Source organism: Equus asinus, chromosome 5, assembly GCF_041296235.1.
Source record: "Equus asinus isolate D_3611 breed Donkey chromosome 5, EquAss-T2T_v2, whole genome shotgun sequence".
Lineage (NCBI taxonomy): Eukaryota > Metazoa > Chordata > Mammalia > Perissodactyla > Equidae > Equus > Equus asinus.
The window spans coordinates 89,392,091-89,411,611 of record NC_091794.1 but is presented as its reverse complement, the minus strand read 5'-3'; the positions used below and the strand labels follow the sequence as shown (position 1 = coordinate 89,411,611).

The 19,521-nt window shown below is 41.2% G+C and overlaps 2 protein-coding genes across 14 annotated transcripts in view; one reads left to right on the top strand and one right to left on the bottom strand.

Moving 5' to 3' along the window:
* ZBTB8OS (zinc finger and BTB domain containing 8 opposite strand) overlaps positions 1–370 on the bottom strand; it is a 34,896-nt gene extending 34,526 nt beyond the window's left edge. For 8 of the 13 annotated variants that reach the window (XR_011503499.1, XR_011503498.1, XM_044770274.2 and 5 more), the window contains exon 1: positions 172–370. Coding sequence is in view for 7 of the 13 variants with exons in the window: in XM_044770274.2 (XP_044626209.1) it covers positions 172–304 (133 nt within the window). In the remaining 6 variants the exon portion in view is untranslated. Of the gene's footprint in view, positions 1–167 lie in introns of all 13 variants that reach the window. The other 5 variants (XM_070510437.1, XM_070510439.1, XM_044770277.2 and 2 more) reach the window with 4 other exon arrangements.
* A 368-nt stretch (positions 371–738) lies between these two features.
* Positions 739–19,460, top strand: RBBP4 (RB binding protein 4, chromatin remodeling factor). The gene is made up of 12 exons (XM_014837899.3): positions 739–1,075; positions 1,656–1,803; positions 5,372–5,517; positions 11,191–11,364; positions 11,710–11,825; positions 11,943–12,103; positions 12,206–12,332; positions 12,464–12,541; positions 13,793–13,869; positions 13,981–14,038; positions 14,128–14,238; positions 18,485–19,460. Exons 1-12 carry the CDS (start codon positions 1,060–1,062, stop codon positions 18,548–18,550), a joined length of 1,278 nt encoding a protein of 425 aa, XP_014693385.1. The 5' UTR covers positions 739–1,059; the 3' UTR covers positions 18,551–19,460.
* The last annotated feature ends 61 nt before the right edge of the window (positions 19,461–19,521 follow it).

Genomic DNA, 19,521 nt, shown 5'->3' with positions numbered 1-19,521 from the left:
ACTCTTAGACCAGGTGGCTTCTTCCATCAGCATCCCCCGGACAAGTACAAGAGACTACAATCCAGGGCGAAATGGGATCGTGCCTTGAAGCACCTTATGGGGCAGAGCAGAAGGTGAGGCCGGAAGCCCCGGGCAAGGAGAGGGGATGAGAGAAGCGAGCCACCTACTCACACTCGTACTTCCGATTGACTGGAGGATACTTGGCCTTGATCGCCTTCTGCTCCTCAGTCAAATTGTAGTCTCTAACATCTTCCCCTTCTTCCGCCATGATTGCGGCACTGGATACTCCCCTTCCGCCCTTCATCAGCCTGTCTTCGGCCCTGACTTACAACTTCCGCTCTGGACTCCGCCCCTAGACACACACTCTTAAAGAACCAGGACTCCATTCACGCGGACGACGTATTTGATCCCCTGCGGCTTGCGTTCTAGGCCCCGCTGCTTGGAACACATGTTTCAAAGGCGAAGGCCCCATTTTCTGCACTTGCTTCAACAATGGTTTTTCTAAGGACTAAGGAAATAAATTGGAGGACCTAGGAATAGAGGACGCTTGAATTAGACACCTCTAGGTTTGAGTGACAGAGGCCTCTTCTCGCCGCCTCACCCCGAGTGGACAACTAGACCTGAAAGCATCCTAGACTTCGTATCTGAGTACTTTGAAAGGGTCGTTAGCTTAACAGCCTTTAAGAAAATGGCTGCCCCCAGGAGAGTGCGGACTAAACCGCTCACGTGACCCCGGGCAGGCGCACTACCCCGAGACCCGCGCGCGCGCAATCGAAGGAAGTCGGCTCCGGGCCCTGTGGGGGCAGGGGCGGAGCGCGCGCCTCGGCCCCGCGGAAAGCGACTCCGCGCGTCGGGATAGGCTGCGATCACGGCTTCCCCGCCCACTTCGCTGTTCGGTGCGCTCCGATTGGCCGGTGTTGGCGCGAAGGTGCGCGAGTCGGCCCTCACGCAGGAGCGGCAGGAAACAATAGAGGCCGCGCGCGCAGAGCGAGCGCCCGCAGCCTCCCCGCCCCTCCCGCAACGCTCGACCCCGGGATCGCCCCGGCTCGCCTGCCCGCCATGGCCGACAAGGAAGGTGAGGGTGCCAGGGCCGCCCCAGGACGGCGGGGGGTGCCGGGCTTGCGCCGCGGCCTCGACACGGCCTAACAGTGATGGCAGGCCCGACAGGGCTGAGTGCGGTCCCCACCATCGACGGCGTGAGGAGTCGCCGCCCCGCGGGCCGGGCTAACGGCGCGCCACCTCCTAGGGAGCGGAGGCCCGTCGCCGCGGCGTGAAGCTGGCGGCGGGGCCCCGGCGGGGTTTGGTTCCTGCCAGCGCTCCCCTGTCGGTGCCCCCGCGTCTCCCGGGGCTGCCCGCCCCGCTGCCTCCCCCAAGGGCCGGTGCTCGGGCCTCCTCGCCGGGTCCGCACACTTGGCGTGCAGGGAGCGGGCTCCCGAGTCCCGGGCCGTCGCCCGAAGGGCTAACGGAGCGTCTGGCCCGGATGCCCGGAGCGGAGTTCCGGGCCCGCGAAGGTGGGGAGCGCGGCGTTGCCTCCGCCTCGAGGGGCTTGAGACAGATGCTGCCATTTCAGAATCGGGACCCGTGCTGGCAGCTTTGGATGGGTTCCCTCGGTTTCCATTCGTGTTCGCTAACTTCATTTGTTTTTAACTTTTTAGCAGCCTTTGATGACGCAGTGGAAGAACGTGTGATCAACGAAGAGTACAAAATATGGAAAAAGAACACCCCTTTTCTTTACGATTTGGTGATGACCCATGCCCTGGAGTGGCCCAGCCTGACTGCGCAGTGGCTTCCAGATGTGACCAGGTAACAGGAATCCCTGGAACGTTACTTTGTGGTGTCCTCAGTGTCGATTTCTCCTTGATTTTCCCTGTTTTCCTCTCGCCAGTCACCCGTCGAAGGCACGCGATCAAAACAACCTATTGGTGACGTTCTCTTCTAGGCGAAATGTGAAATTATTTTGTAATTAACCTGATAAGAGAAAGCTCGTTTGCTTTTTCTGATGCTGAATTGAGTAACCGTATTATAACTGTAGTCTGTCGGATAATAACGGAAACCGTGTCAGCTTTCACGAAGTGTAAGGGTGAATCCAGTTCTTTTGACAAAACGTGCGAATCTCGTTGGTAGTAGCTGGGTAACACACAGATGACTGTAGATGTGGTACCCGCCTTCAGGGAACACACGTCTAGTTGGAAAGGCAGATGTAGACTAGTGATTGTAGTTAGATGTGCTCAGAGCAGTTTTAGAGAGATGCTTAGACTCACACCTGAAAGGAGGGATGGTTTACGATTAAGGGGATTTACCTAGTGAGAGGTCAGTCACGTGTATTTCTTACACACAGGTAGCTTATTTCTAATAGAAAATATTATCTAATTTACCTTACGTTGTATTGAGGGTGTGCTAGGTGCCATGTATCAATTTAGATGTATAAATTTACATAAGACAGCTTCCCTGCCGTGACTTCGTGCGTATAACAATAAAAATAATTAGTCTAAGAGTGGCGCAGATAAAATAATCAGAGGAAACAAAAATTACCTCGACTTGGGATATCAGGAACGGCTTCCAGGAGGAACTGACCATGCACAGATGAAGGTGAGTTTGGATAATAGAAGTTTTAGCAAAACCAGTGTGCCTGTCGGAATAATGGATTTTTTAATTATAAAATTGCTTCACTGTTCAATTCAGATTAACATTTAAAAATTGTGTACTAAATAACTAAATCCCTTCAAAACTCAGATCTTTAGAAGTCAAGGTATTTGCAAAATATGGTTATTAGGCTATTCTTCAGCTCAACAAGTAACAGATTTTATTTATTTATTTATTTATTTTTTTTGGCGAGGAAGATTAGCCCTGAGCTAACTGCTGCCAATCCTCCTCTCTTTGCTGAGGAAGACTGGCCCTGAGCTAACATCCGTGCCTATCTTCCTCTACTTTATATGTGGGACGTCTACCTCGGCATGGCATGCCAAGCAGTGCCATGTCGGCACCCGGGATCTGAATTAGCGAACCCTGGGCCGCCAAAGCGGAACGTGCGCACTTAACCGCTGCGCTGCTGGGCTGGCCCCAGTAATAGAAATTTCATATAAATTTTATTAATTCAAGAATGAGGCTGCTCCTTGCATAGTGGCATTTAAGAAAGAAGAAGAAATCTGTCCTAAGGGTGTTAAACAACCGCAATAAATACCTAGACGTAAGGTTGGAAGCTTCTTTATCACGACCAAGAGTTCCCGTCTTCAACTGATCGTCAGAATTACTTGAGTTCAGGATAAGTGGAGGGAGTCATTTCTGTCGGGAGTTCAGTGAGGGTTCAAACACTTTAGGAACCTGTGGCAGAGTCCTTGATGAGCAATGGTTGAATGGTGATTCCAGATTTACTGTAGTCACGTGCTAAATTATGTATATTGGACCAGTGGATCCCAGCTATTGGCCCAGATTATGTAGTGATTGGAAAGCAGTGGATTAGACTGAAGCCCCCAAGGCTGGAATCTGTGCTGTCATCTTCGTAGCTTTCTCCTTTAGCAGATCTGGGTAAATAAACCTTTCTGCGAGGTTTGACGTTAGTCAGATACCCTGCATTTTTTCTTTCCTTTTTTGGTATTCTCATGTAACGGTGTTAACTTTTTTGAGATGAGGATTACTTATAAACAAGCATCCCTAATGCCAAGTGTTTAGTTTTTTGTTTATTTGTGTGTTTTTTCATATCTTTTTTAAAAACAAAACACAATTGTACATCTATGATACTCAGCTTCCCTCCCTCACTTCCTTTGGTTCGTTAAGCTTCTAAGCGCAGCCGTGTCCGATTTTCTGTTGACAGCCCACTTTTCTCCTTTCCTTTTTCTATGTAGGCTGTAGATGGCTGTTAAACCTCTCCCAAAAGGAATTCCTATTAGTGTCTCTAGATCCAACGTCTGAGCTCTGTCGAACTTTCAAGTGCCTACTGGGTGTCTTTGGAGTATCTTCCTGGCTTCCCCAACATGACATGTTCCAAACTGAGTATATTCTTTCTTTTCATGGAGGTCCCACCCCAGCTTTCTCCCTATCATAGCTGACTTTGGTTTGACATTTCCTAGGTTTTTTCCTTTCGTCACTTGACAGTCCATTTATAAGCCCCAATGAATTCTACTTGTGTAGCATCACAATCAGCTAGAGAGACTGTGAAACAGATTGTCAAGCTCCTCAGGTGCCCACCCTTGAGTTTCTGATTCGGTGGATCTGGAATAGGTCTGAGAATATGCATTTCTAGTAAAACTTCCCAGGTGATGCTGACGCTATTGCTCCTGATACCACACTTTAAGAATCGCTGCTTTACACTGATAGATTAATCCATCTGAGATAACTCAAGTGATGCTATGTCCCTTAGAAATTTTCCATGGTCCTTTGTTGTCTACAGTATAGAGTCCAGAATACCTTAAGCTGGGATTCAGTATGCTAGAGTCTCATTTTAATCTGTTTTCTAGCCTTTTCTCCTGCTGTGTTTTCCCATATGCAATGTCAGATTTGGTCTTCAGTCCTCGTTCTATTACCTAGTAGTTGTGTGATCTTAGGCAAGTTGCTTAATTTTCCTAAACCTCAAGTACCTTCATCTTTAAACTGGAATAATGCTTCATAGCATTATTAGGGTCTTCAAATGATATGTTGACTTGTATTTTAGTTATTTTTCTATGTGACTGCCAAGTTGCCCCTGGTTTTTTGATGACAGGAATCACATCTTAATCTTGCACTTCTCTAGAATTTGGAGTAATGTGTCCATTGATTAAGCGCTGAGTAAATGTTTGAACAGTTAGTTTACCTATGTTATTTCCTTTCCTTTCCTTTTTAGTGAAGTAAACCTAATGAAGTAACCTAAAGTATTAGTATACCTAACAATTGTTTCTTTCATTCCAATTCATTGTAAAAGAGTGAGTAATCCACATTTTATTACATTAGACTTTTTCCCTAAAACATAAATTTTTGGCATAGTCAAGAAATACTTAGAAAATTAAGTGCTATATAGTTCTCCTTATACTGTGCTCTGTGGAAGATTAATTAAAAGTAGAAAATGTGGGACCAGCCCCTGTGGCCTAACGATTAAGTTTGCTGTGCTCCACTTCAACGGCCCAGCTTCAGATCCCAGGCACAGACCTGCACCACTCGTCTGTTACCAGCCATGCTGTGGTGGTGGCTCATGGAAAAAAAAAAAAAAAAAAAAAAAAGGACGATTGGCAACAGGTGTTAGGGTGAATCTTCCTCAGCAAAAAGCAGAAAATGTGACTCTTAGTGACTTTCTCCTCAAAACCTGGTTGTAATAGTGCCTTTTGCATACATTTATATCACTGACTTTGTAGTCTTTCTTAGTGTTGCTAATTTGAATGGTGACCGTATATCTCTGTTACAGGCCAGAAGGGAAAGATTTCAGCATTCATCGACTTGTCTTGGGGACACACACGTCGGATGAACAAAACCACCTTGTGATAGCCAGTGTGCAGCTCCCTAATGATGATGCTCAGTTTGATGCTTCACACTACGACAGTGAGAAAGGAGGTAGGAATCTTAAAGGTGAAAGAAGGAATGATGTATGGGTTATGTCTTTGATATCTTTGAATTATCGTAAAAACGTTGTGTAGGTTAATAAAATAGTCTCTCGAGTTAGAAACAAGATTTTAAAGTTTGGAAAGCCTGAATTTGAATTATAGGTATTAGATGTCAGAAGACATACTTAACACATGCTTGGTTCTGTACCTTTTCTATAAACCTTTCTTTACTAAATTTGGTGGCGGGGAGTTTCTAAACTTGAAAGAAGCAAAGATCCACCATGTATTATTGCTGTGCTTGCAGGCATTCTCAACATGGGATATGTTCCCCCTAAGGAAGTGAAAAGTGGTCCTTAGGGGGAGCGGGGTGTGTGTGACTACAGTCTTACTCTTTGAATGTCTAAAGCACAGATACACACAGCATACATAGGCTCTCTGTGGCATTAAAATTTCGTCTGGGGGAGGGTCAGAAAAAATGTCTTACAAGGTTTCTTAGAGGGGCAATAATGAAAAAAAGATTGAGAAGCACTGGCCTAAATTACTCTTTCCAGGTTTCAAGTGGTAGAAATGACTTAACCATGACGCTTGCTGTATATAAAAAAAAATTAAATGAACTGTTTAATTATGTCCTATTTTTACGAGGTAACCTAAGGGTTTGACTGTTCATGAAATACTTTATCCCTTTCAGAAGAGGTAGAAATGAGTGAATTTCATTTGTTGTTGTCCTTAAACTCAAGTTCTTAACAAGAGGTGGAAGATGAGCCTTCATTATTGAGATTTGTGCTCCAGAAAATGGTTGTTTAATGTTTATCTTAGATTTCTCCTGATTAGCGGAATCCATTCCTTTATCTAAGTTCTTGTGGGCTCCAGTTATTTGCCAAGATTGTAATGGGCAATCTTTTGATCATTCCATTTTTAGCTTAGGATGATGCAGAATGCAAAATAAGGTCTTAGGATAAAGGTCAGCAAACATGATTTTGTGTCGCTGACCCAAGTGTGTAACTATAGGATATGGTTACCGGAAAGTTATTCTCTAAGTAGGCATCAGTGATGGAGGAAAAAGAACGCGGAGCTTAAGTGTCAGAAGAGCTGGGCTTGAGACCCTGTTGTGCCGCTCACGAGCTGTCTGGTTTGGGGTAAATTATTTAGCCTCTGAGCCTCAGTTTCCTTTTAAGTGAAGATAAATTGTCTTTAAATAAGGTTTTTGGTTATTTAGGCACAAAGCAAATACTCTGATTGGTAATGTAATAAATTACTTTAAAAAATCAAAGCAAATATAAAACAACATGACCCCTCCCCATAAACCAATTCCCTATAGGTCACTATTAAATTGATAAATAGTTTTCTGAATGATTTATCCCATTTACTGAATCACTCATTCAGTAAATATGTTAAGTATTGTATGCCACGCATTTTTCTTGGTACTGAAGACAAAGCATGGAATATGCTTTTTCAGCCAGACGTATCTTATATATCTTTCTGTGTAAGCATTTAGAGATCTGCTCCTTTTGATGGCTATTTACTGTGCTGCAATTAACCATTCCTTATTTATTGACATTTAGGTGGTTTCCAATCTTTTGGCTACAAAACCGTTCTTGTACATACATCTTTCATAGTTTTGCTGTATAATAATTTCCTAAATGGGCTGATCAGAGGGCAAGAACATTTTCAAGTACAATTGATACTGCTAAGTTGCCCTTCAAAAAAGATTCACAATCCCACCAGCAGCAGATCTGTGTGTCTGTTTCTCCGTGCCCTCGCCAACATTGGACTTGATACTACAATCTTATTTTACTTTGCTTTTTAAGTTATTTGTGGTGTTGAACTTACGTTAAAATATTTGTCGGGCCAGCCCAGTGGCACAGCGGTTAAATGCGCATGTTCTGCTTCAGTGGCCCAGGGTTCGCTGGTTCGGATCCCAGATGCGGACATGGCACCACTTGCCACGCCATGCTGTGGTAGGCATCCCACGCATAAAGGAGAGGAAGATGGGCACGGATGTTAGCTCAGGACCAGTCTTCCTCAGCAAAAAGAGGAGGATTGGCAGCAGATGTTAGCTCAGGGCTAATCTTCCTCAAAAAAAAAAAAAAAATATATATATATATATATATATATATATATATATATATATATATGTCTTTTGTCTGCCTCTCCATTTAGCTGCCTATTTATGTGTTTTGCTCATTTTTTGTTTTGGGTTATCTCTTTCTGTATAAGTTATCCCCAACAAATAGGTTGCAGATGATTTTTTTCCCAGTTTATCTTATAATCTTAAATCTTATTTAGAAGCTGTAAATTTTTAATTGTCCAAGTGTCCTCTGATGTCCTTGAGATTTTGTGTCATTCTTTGAAAGGCCTTTATCATTTCAAGATTTAAAAATATTTAGCTGTTGTTTTCTCATATTTTTGTTTTGACCATTAAAGCTTTAATTTTCTGGTATTTGTTATGGTGTTAGGTATGGAATAGGAATCCAAGCTTTTTTCTAAGTGGTTAGCAGTTTTTTTTTTTTAATACCATTTGCTGACTAATCCGTTTTCTCCACTGGTTTTTGAAATGGTATCTTAAATATATATTTAAAACTTTTTCTGGTGACCAAGTTGTTTGAGTGGCATCAAACCAGTTTGCTTTTATGTTCTGATAATACCTTTATCCCTCTTGCGAATGCTTAATAATAGAGGAATAATTAAAAATACCAGTAATATGTGTGATATATTGTACAACTATATGTCATCCTGTTTAATCTTCACAAGGAAATTGATAGAGGTGTTTTGTAACTTTCCCTAGGTTTACACAGTGTATCTCCCATTTCTTCCTCTTCCTTTTACCTCCCCCTCCCAAATATTCTTCAGATTACTGGGTAGGTTTGGTGCTTAAAAGGGGTAGGGGGGCCAGCCCAGTGGCACAGTGGTTAAGTGAGCACATTCCTCTTCGGCAGCCTGGGGTTCGCCAGTTCAGATCCCGGGTGTGGGCTTGGCACGCCATACTATGGCAGGCATCCCACGTATAAAGGAGAGGAAGATGGGCACGGATGTTAGCTCAGGACCAGTCTTCCTCAGCAAAAAGAGGAGGATTGGCAGCAGATGTTAGCTCAGGGCTAATCTTCCTCAAAAATAAATAAATAAAAGGGGCACGGGGGTGCTCTCTCCATATAATCTCAACAGTGATGGAAGTAGATATATCCTGATGTCTCTCACTTTCTGGGGTGGTTGTTAGGTAGATGGCTTCCTAGTCTTTCCTTGCTCTCAGATAAAATGTCCTGAATTCTCAGATTGAGCCATTGATTGATTACCATCTACTTGACCTTCTACTTGGTTTGAGGTAATTGGTGGCAGACAGCTTCAAAAGATCATTGAACTTTCTAAGTAAAAGAACTAAAAACTGGCTTAGACCTGTTTTGACATTTTAAAGGATTTGTATGTTTATATTAGATTCAGTCTAGCTGTAGTTATATTTCAAGCACTGAAAATAGATTAGATGTAAAATTTTACTTCAGACTCTGTTACCAAGATCTTCAAATATCAACAAGTTTATTTTTAGCAACTTACATGGGGGAATGGTTTTATGTTTTTTTAAAAAAGCTATCTTTAGTCTTTTGTCTGAATTATAAACTATTAAATCGTGATGAAATAATTGAATGTCTGGCTCAAGATGTTAGAACTTATTCTTAGTCCTAAAATGTGTATGAGCTCAAACGGTGGCTCGGTAGAAATTGGAATGCTGGTTACTTAGTTTATGGAGGGAATGTTGGTTGGGAGGGACATGATGGTGCCTTCTGGGGGGCTGGAAATGTTCTATATTTTGATCTGGGTGGTGATTTCCCCTGGTGTATACATATGTAAAAATTCATCAAGCTGGATACTTTTACTGTTTTGTTATACCTCAGTTTTTAAATAGTGTTTAAATGGAGAGAAGCAAGCAAAATAGAAATATGGTTGGACCTTGGTAGTCATTCACCTTATGGTACATTGATACCTCAATCTTTCCTACTTCAGATTTGGCCTTTTGAATGTCAGCTTCTGAACCTTTAATTATTTTTTCCATAAATAAATACTCATCTTCATAAAAACTCAGTTGTGAATTCTGTAAGCTGACTTCTTATTACTGTACTTTATCTGCAGTTAAGGAGTGTATGCTTTAGTAGATACTCAATACCGAAATAACCCACATTATGTAATGATTACCCCCTGTCTGTGGGCTCCATGCCGGCTGCTGCGCTTCCCTTGTTATTGGTGTCTCATTTCTGGCAGTTAGGTTTTTTTGTCATAAGTCATCTATAGTTGTGTGCTTCTCTCCCTGTGCTTGGACCAAAAGTTCCTTGAGATCACGTATCATATTGTGCCTTCTTTTTTTACATTGTAGATGCTCATGGTCTAGAGTTCTGGAAGAAATTCCTTTAATGTGGGTTGTTTGGGGTTTTTTTCCTCCTTTAGAGACTATTTTGAACTTTTTATTTTTAGGTTTTTAGCCTGTTTAAAACATTTGCTTTTCAACTTATAAAAGTTATTTTGAAGTTGAAAGTTATCTAATATGCCAGCCATATTACCCATCTACATCCTTGCTTTTAGAAAAGATTTTTGTCCTTCGAAGTGTAACCCTTGTATAACAATGCCTTTGACAGCATTTTCGTTTACAAGTTACTCTCACAACTTTGCTTTATGGATAAGGTATTTGAGGCTCAGAGAAATGGAACGCCTTCCCCAAATCACCAAGACAATAAGTGGCAGAGTCAGTTAGGTCAAGGCTCTTAGGTACCTTATCATGCTACCTTCTATAGTGTTGGACTAATTATTAACTACCTTTGTTTATACATTGCTCTGCCAAGATGGACATAATCACAAATTATATTATACATTTTATAATGGTACTTGGGAGAACCCTCTGAGTGCATACAGTAGTCAAATGTGAATAAGAAAATGTTTTTGTCTAGTCCTTGCCTACCTGGTTTATTTCAACCAAGGCCTGTGGTTGGCAAGTGTAAGTGAGAGGTCAGGAAAATGGAACTAGCTGTTGTAGCTCTGTTTTTCCTCACCTGACTAAGAGAAATGGTGTAGGGAGAAGAATGGGTGTGGTGGTATTTTGGAGAGGTCATTCCAAACTAGAGCTTCAAATAAATGGTGGAAGAGGGACTGGTTAGTACCTAGCACGCTGTGTACTTAATATTCATTAAGATAGTAACTTAGGTTTAATTTATTCAGCACACTTTTTTGTTACTTTAAATGAGGTTTGAAAACTGCCTATTGAGAACCTACTTTTGAAGTGGAGTTGGTCATGTTCCTTACTTTTAGGTAGTGATATAATACTTCTTATTAGCTATGTAACTACCTAGAGTCATTGTAGGTATAGCTGAAAGTGAACTCCCTGGGAGTCAGAAAGATAGGGATTCAGTTTAGGTTCTGCTGTAGTTGTGTCACCATGAACAAATTAATGTAGGTACTCTGAGCTTTGGTTTCCAGTGTAAAGTTTTTGGAGGAGATAACCATCTTCCCTCCTATGTAGGGTTGTGGTAAGAATCAAATGAAATAAGGGGTATGAAAGCACTTTATAGTGCTAACAAATGTCTAGATTACTTGTAGTATTATACCAGTTCACCGATAAAAAGCCTTGCCTGGGTCATACATTTGAGTGACATATAGAGAGAGTAGCTCTTGCTTTGTCCTCATTTGCAATTTATCTTATTTACAGAATTTGGAGGTTTTGGCTCCGTTAGTGGAAAAATTGAAATAGAAATCAAGATCAACCATGAAGGAGAAGTAAACAGGGCACGTTATATGCCCCAGAACCCTTGCATCATTGCAACAAAGACTCCGTCCAGTGACGTTCTTGTTTTTGACTATACGAAACATCCTTCTAAACCAGGTACCTGCCCTCTTCAATTCAAATACAAATAATGAGTCACTATGGGAATACATTGTTCCACTCAGTCCGAGTTTAGCTGCTTGTTAGTTTTTTGTATAATTTAACATTTTATGATCTATATTGATATGTGTGGACATTCTTCCTTCATTCTTCCTTAAGTGGGGAAAAATGCTTCTTTACATAGAACAGAATGATGGTGCAGCTTAACCATTACATATTTGGTCATAATGGGTCTGTATTGCTAGATATTCAGAGCTTTAGACTTCCTGATCAAAATTCCTTTATGCTTAGTAGTCTCAAAGAGGCAGTGAACTGGATAGTCTTGATGTGTGTGGTACTTTGCAGACCCTTCTGGAGAGTGCAATCCAGACTTGCGTCTCCGAGGACATCAGAAGGAAGGCTATGGGCTTTCTTGGAACCCAAACCTCAGTGGGCACTTACTTAGTGCTTCAGATGACCACGTGCGTATCCTTCCCACTTTGAAGCAAAACTGGCCTGGTTATCAGTTGGTTTCTTTTCTAGGGTGTGTGGGGGAGTGAGAATCTTCCTTTTATATAATAGTTAATTTTACATTTAAGACCATCTGCCTATGGGACATCAGTGCCGTTCCAAAGGAGGGAAAAGTTGTGGATGCGAAGACCATCTTTACAGGGCATACAGCAGTAGTAGAAGACGTTTCCTGGCATCTGCTCCATGAGTCTCTGTTTGGGTCAGTTGCTGATGATCAGAAGCTTATGATGTGAGTAGAATCCATTTTTTAATTTTTTTCTCCATATATTATCTGATTTATATTTAGTTGCTCCTTTCAAGCTTTTTTCCTCTTTTTCTTTTTTTCCTGAAGCTGGGATACTCGTTCAAACAATACTTCCAAACCAAGCCACTCAGTTGATGCTCACACAGCTGAAGTGAACTGCCTTTCTTTCAATCCTTATAGTGAGTTCATTCTTGCCACAGGATCAGCTGACAAGGTCTGTTTGATTTATTTTAAGAGAAAACAGTGAATTTCTCTGGCTTCTTTTGAATGCAGAGATCTTTTAGTTATGGGTGTTTTCTTCTGATTAAAAAAATTGATTGCTCTTGCTTTCCTTTTTGTACATAGACTGTTGCCTTGTGGGATCTGAGAAATCTGAAACTGAAGTTGCATTCCTTTGAATCACATAAGGATGAAATATTTCAGGTAAGAAATTAATGCTGCTGTTTTGTTTTTTTTTTTTTTTTAAAGGAAAGCCTGGATGTGTGAGTGGGCACATTTGTGCTTTATCTTATTACTATAAATAATGGAAATCTTCTGTATGCCTATGCTAATCTCTCTAGGAATTGGGATTACTTTTTCTGCGTTATTTCTTTACTTTCTCAAAATGGTCATTGGCTGCTTACATTCTTAAGGTATTAAGAAAACTAGTGCCTGATTATTTTATCAGCCTTGTTCCTGCCACTTGTCTCTTCCTTCATCCTTTATAACTTGCCATGTCTGTTGATTTCACAGTTCATGCCTCAAGTACTGGCTCCATGTTTTCTGCTTGATCAGTTTAAGTTCCTTTCTTAACATACAAAGCCCTCAGACTCAATTCAGGAAGTAATTGTTATACTGTGTTCAAAGCTCATTGTTAGGGCACTATGAGGAATACATTATAGTCTTTGCTATCGAAGTGCCTAAAATTTTATAGTAAGGAAAGGCCCATTTAGAAACAGTATAATAAAAAATTGTTTTGTCAAGTGTTAAGAACCTAAGGGTAGTCAAAATTTTTGTGTATGAATGTGGCATTTGAACTGGGCTCTTGAGCCATACTCATATGCATTTAGTTTTTTAACCTCATTTTCTACTCTTCACCCTACTCCAACAAACATTTTGTTTTCACTCTATCTTTGTCCTTTCTTGTAATGGTGTTCTTGCCTGGAGGGTATCCAGATTCTTCCCTAAATACTGGTCGCTAATGCTCGCTTATCTGTACTGTGAAGCTAGGACTTTCTTACCAAACAGTGTAACAGTATGTGACTGTTGCATGTGTAGAGGTAACTTTTATAAAATCATTGTTGGAAGGAGTCATTTTTAATCAGTCTTACGTGTGATACTGAATTCATAATAAGTACTTGGGAAAATAATTTGTGTGTGTTTGTGTTCTGTACTTCACTTCTTAGGTCAGAATTGGATAACATTTGCCTAGAGGCCAGAATTAGACAATAAGAACAGATAAGATGAGATCCCAAAAATACAAGATGAACTAGAACAAAAGCTGATAGCCTAGGTCTAGTCGTGGGTTATTTTCATACAGGAAATTATCTTACTTAGCTGTCAGTTTTAATTACGTCTGAAATACTTTTTCTTCCCGTTTATTTACAAATTTTTTAAATTACATACAATTTTAGGTATTTTTTCTCCTCAGTTTTCTAATTTATGGCTTTCTGTTTCCTTCATTCTTATGTGTAGGTTCAGTGGTCACCTCACAATGAGACGATTTTGGCTTCCAGTGGTACTGATCGCAGGCTGAATGTCTGGGATTTAAGGTAAGTCTTGTGTTAGTTACTCTTTGTGGAGTTATTTTGTTTATTTTTACTTTCCAAAATTAGTTACTCAGCATAACTCTGTTTTAACTTTTAAAAATCTTCTTGTGCTAGTAAAATTGGAGAGGAACAGTCCCCAGAAGATGCAGAAGATGGGCCACCAGAGTTGTTGGTAAGTTACAAACGCTGAGCAGTATTGAAATAGCCTGTAACTTATTGTCCTCTGTCTGCTTTTCATATCTTTGTTTTCCTCTCTTTCAGTTTATTCATGGTGGTCACACTGCCAAGATATCTGATTTCTCCTGGAATCCCAATGAACCTTGGGTGATTTGTTCTGTATCAGAAGACAATATCATGCAGGTGTGGCAAATGGTAAGTGTTTAGTCAATTTGGGGGAGATTAGATAAATGAGATGTAGTATCATTTCATATTTATATACTTCATGAATGCAATTGGCATCCCTGTTCTGTTTATTCCCAAGTGTGCCTTTAGTACTTGTCTGCACGTTATCATTTTCAACTGCCTGCTTTTTATCTGGTTGTCCCCCTGGTATCTCAAACTCAACAAAATCAAACTTTTCTTCTTTTCCCCGTCTCTTTACTCCCCTTTCCTCCTGCCTTTCCTGTTTTCTATATTGCTCCAATGTTTTCCCAGCTCGCTAGATTTGAAAACTCAAGATTTCTCCTCCATTGTCTGCTCGCCTCTAGGTCTAGTTTGAGTATCAGATTTTGTGTCGTCTATCTCATTTCTCCAGTCTGTACTCATCTTACAAATACAAACGTACATACCCAACTTTCTTTTTCTGCTCTACTCTCTCATTTTCTGGTCAGGTTCTCATTACCACTTGCTGGACTGTTGAAATAGCCTCCTCACTGTTCCCTTGCCTCCTGTTTTTCCCTCTTTGCTGGCAGTTGAATCTTTAGGAATGGTCATTCCCTTGAAATGACTTGTGAACATGCCTGGTACAATTCCTGCCACAATGTCACAGTATTGAATACTACCATTTCTCCATGAAACTTTACTAGACTTTAGAAACATTCCCTGCCTTTTTAGTACTCCAATTAGAGGTGATTGCCCTTTTTTGAATTTTCATAGCTTTTGGAATTTAATAAAAATAAGTAATGTCTAATATAGAGCAATATAAGAAACTGTCACTGTGTAGAGATGGATGGTGGTGATAGTTGCACACAAGGTCAGTGGACTCAATGCCACTGAACTGTACACTTAAAAGTGGTTCAGGTGGTCAGTTTTATGTTGTGTGTATTTTAACACAATTTTAAAAAAATAATTGCATAACTTTTGAATGCTGGTAGCCTGATAAATGAAAAAGAATTCAAAAGAAACTTGTGGTGTCTCAGGGTAGATCTAGAGCCAGGAATAAGCTCCAGGGGAAAGTTTGGCTCAACATGAAGGAAAACGTTTTAATAATCAGAACTTTCTTACAGAATGGCACTATTAAAGGTAAAATGAGCATATTTGTGGGTGGTTTTTTTTTTTTTTTTTGAGGAAAATTAGCTCTGAGCTAATTGCTGCCAATCCTCCTCTTTTTGCTGAGGAAGACTGGCCCTGAGCTAACATCTGTGCCCATCTTCCTCTACTTTATATGTGGGACGCCTGCCACAGCATGGCTTGCCAAGTGGTGCCATGTCCGCACCTGGGATCCGAACTGGGGAACTGCGGGCCGCCGACGTGGAACGTGTGCACTTAACCGCTGCGCCAGCGGGCTTAACAAATTACATACTACATCCATACTTTGGAAAATTTGGATAAAAAGAAGTACACTTAGTTTTATTAAGTAGGGAGAAAACATTGCAGAACAGCGTGATTGAATCCTTCATATTAAAATTATGTGTATCTAATCTTGTGTTTAATTATGTCTATCTAGAAGGCTGTTTGCCAAAATGTGGTTGGTACATTAAGGGGTTCTTGATTTCTTCTTTATACCTTTCTGTATTGTAATTTTTTATAATAAGGGTGTGTTACATATGTAAACAGAAAATCCACCTCACCCTTTTCTCCTTGTGATATACCCATACAAAATTAATATAAAAAGTTAAGAATTCTGACAGAAAAGTGAAATAGGCTGCCTTGGATAGCCTGTCAGTTAAAGGTATTTTAGTAGTTGGCCATGGGAATGTTGTAGGAGGTTGAACTATACCACTTTCAAGGCCATTACCTCCAGGCCAGGTTGTTATTTTACTCAATTTTTTAAGAATTATTATGGTATAAGAAAAAGTAAATATTTGGTCTTTGTCCGGATTCCTGCCAGAGTTCCTAAAACCATTGGGATTTTCAATAGGAGTCTCTATTGCTATTTATAAGGAGCCCCTTTTGGTCACACCAGAGTTTTAGGCTGAGGGAGGTGACTTAAGGGACCTCTGTACAGGCTCAGGGTGGGACTAGTCTCCAGAAAGACCAAACACTTGATTAGAGAGTTGGAATTTTCAGTCCCACTCACCACAGGCATAGGTTTGGGGTGGGATTGAGCTCTACAAAAACTCTTGGAGGGGCCAGCCCCGTGGCTGAGTAGTTAAGTTCGCACACTCCAGCTGCCCAGGGTTTCGCTGGTTCGGATCCTGGGCGTGGACGTGGCACCGCTCATCAGACCATGCTGAGGCGGCGTCCCACATAGCACAACCAGAGGCACTCACAACGAGAATATACAACTGTGTACTGGGGGCCTTTGGGGAGAAGAAGAAGGGGGGAAGAAAAGGAAGATGGGCAACACTTGTTAGCTCAAGTGCCAGTCTTCTCCCCCCTGCCCCAGCTTTTTCTCCCCAAATCTTCCCAGTACATAGTTATATATTTCAGTTGTGGGTCCTTCTAGTTGTGGCATGTGGGACGCTGCCTCAGTGTGGCCTGATGAGCGGTGCCATATCCACACCTAGAGTCCGAACCAGCGAAAACCCTGGGCTGCCAAACCAGAGTGCGCAAACTTAGCCATTCAGCCACGGTGCCATCCCCTCAGGTGCCAATCTTTAAAAAAAAAAAAACTCTTGAAAAAGCTCTTGATTTGATGAGCCTCCATCATGTATCAGTGCTACACAGAGAGGGTATGGAAGCTCTGTGCTCCCTCCCCACCTTGCCTTATACATCTCTTCCATTTGGCTGTTCCTGAGTTGTAGTCTTTATAATAAACCAGTAATAGTAAGTAAAGCAGTTTCCTGAGTTCTGTGAGTCATCCCAGCAAATTATCAAACCTGAGCGGGGCTTGTGGAAACCCTCAAATTGATAGCCAAGTTGGACAGAAGTGTGCAGGTATCTTGGGCACTCAGGGTTTGACACTGATCTCTAAAAGTGAGGACAGTCTTATGAGACTGAACCCTTAGTCACAGCCCTTAGACCTATGAGGTCTGATGCTGCCTCTGGGTAGTTAGTGTCAGAACTGAATTGTTAGGCACCCAGTTGGTGGCAGGGAGAAACATACATCTATTGTCAGAAAATACCACACATTTGTATACATCCATTATCCCTGCAGTCAGATCACAGACTCTTTGAAGACAAGACTATCCTGTCCTCTGCAGCACCAGCCTAGCGATTTGTGCATCGTAGATGCTAAGAACAGTAAATTTTGCCCAAATAAAAGTGATTTCTGTGTTGAAGATTATGCCTTGGGAGACAGGTATTTCATCAAGTGATGGGAGTAGAGTTTATTTTAATGCAAGAGGAATTTTCCTTTAAAAATTATTATAGGGGCCGGCCCAGCAGTGCAGCAGTTAAGTGCACACGTTCCACCTCGGCAGCCCGGGGTTCGCTGGTTCAGATCCCAGGTACGGACATGGCACCGCTTGGCAAGCCATGCTGGGTGGTAGGCATCCCACATATAAAGTAGAGGAAGATGGGCATGGATGTTAGCTCAGGGCCAGTCTTCCTCAGCAAAAAGAGGAGGATTGGCAGCAGATGTTAGCTCAAGGCTAATCTTCCTCAAAAAAAATATAATAAATTGAGATTTGGAACATGCAATTTTGAGGGGATTCTCTCTCTTTTTAAATGCACAATTCAGTGATTTTTAATATACTCACAGAATTGTGCACCTATCAACACAGTTACCCCAAAAAGAAACTGCATACCCATTAGCCACCACTCCCCATTTTCCTCCAGTCCACCCAGCAGTAGGCAGCCACCAATCTACTTTCTCTATGGGTTTGCCTATTCTGCACATTTAATATAAATGAAATCATACAATATGTAACTACGTTTTTTTATTGCCAAACAATATAGTATTATATGGATGTATCATTTTATTTATCCATTCATCAGTTGATGGATATTTGTGTTTTTACTTTTTGACTATTATGAATAATGTCTTGTTAAAGAACTCAAGAAGGTTGATTATCAAGACAAACAGTAACCATACTTAGTTCTGTGGGAATGTCCTCCCCCAGTGAGCTTGGCCTGTGGGCCAGCTGCCCGCTTTTATTGGAGCACAGCCATACCCATTCATTTGCAGATTGTCTGTGGCTGCTTTCATCCGACAACTTCAGAGCTGAATAGTTGCAGCAGAGACTGTATGGCCCACAGTCTGCCTCTCTGGCCTCATCTGTTTGAAACCTTCACTTCCAGAAGTAGCCTTTATGTTTACTAAATACTCTTTTCTCTTTTTCTTGTTTTTGGGCAGGCAGAGAATATTTATAATGATGAAGACCCTGAAGGAAGCGTGGATCCAGAAGGACAAGGGTCCTAGATATGTCTGCACTTCTTGTGATTTTAGACTCCCCTTTTTTTCCTCTCAACCCTGAGATTGATATAACACTGGTTTTGAGACACAGACTTTGTTTGGCTACCCCTCTCTGATAGGTACCCTCAACAATGCTATTAGCCCAAACAGAGGGTGTTTTCTAAATATTAACTGGGGGAATTGATTCAGCAAAGCCACAGACTTATATTTAAATTTTCTTCAGGAATTTTCTAGTAACAAACGTTTAAAGTAGCCCCAGAAAGGGGAACACTGTGTGTGGTTATTTTTCTTCTTAATGCTATATCCCCAAGTTTTTCAGACTCATTTAAGTAAAGGCTAGGGTGAGTAAGGAATATTGCCAAGTGAGGTAGGTGTCTGAGCCATGAAATATAAATACTGCAAGGTGTTGTTTTTATTCAGGAAATAGGGGAGATTCAAGTCATACAAATTCCTACTCTAAAATCTTCACACCTGACTTTCCAGGATGCACATTTTCCTATGTAGACCTCTCAGTTTCTCCAATTAAGTCAAAACTACGTGTTCCTCTTTCCCCATATATTTTTGCTTGTTAGTGTATTTCTTGAGCTGTTTTCATATTATTTCTTTCCTTTCTGTGAAATGGTCTTTTTAAAAAAAAACTTGGGACCACCAAGTTGTAAAGATGTCTGTTTACCTGACAGTTGTAGCACAGGTAGGCTGTCCAGTTAGGTTGAGAAGAGTGAATCAATAGCTTGTATTTGTTTTTAAAATTAAATTAATCCTGGATAAGAGTTGCTTTTTTTTTTTAGGAGTTAGTCCTTGACCACTAGTTTGATACCATCTCTATTTTGGGTGACCTGTTTCACCAGCAGGCCTGTTACTCTTCATGACTAACTGTGTAAGTGCTTATAATGGAATAAATTGCTTTTCTACATAACCCCATGCTGATGGGTTTTATTTAGTATATAACATCCATCAAACAGCAGTCTCTGGCTTCT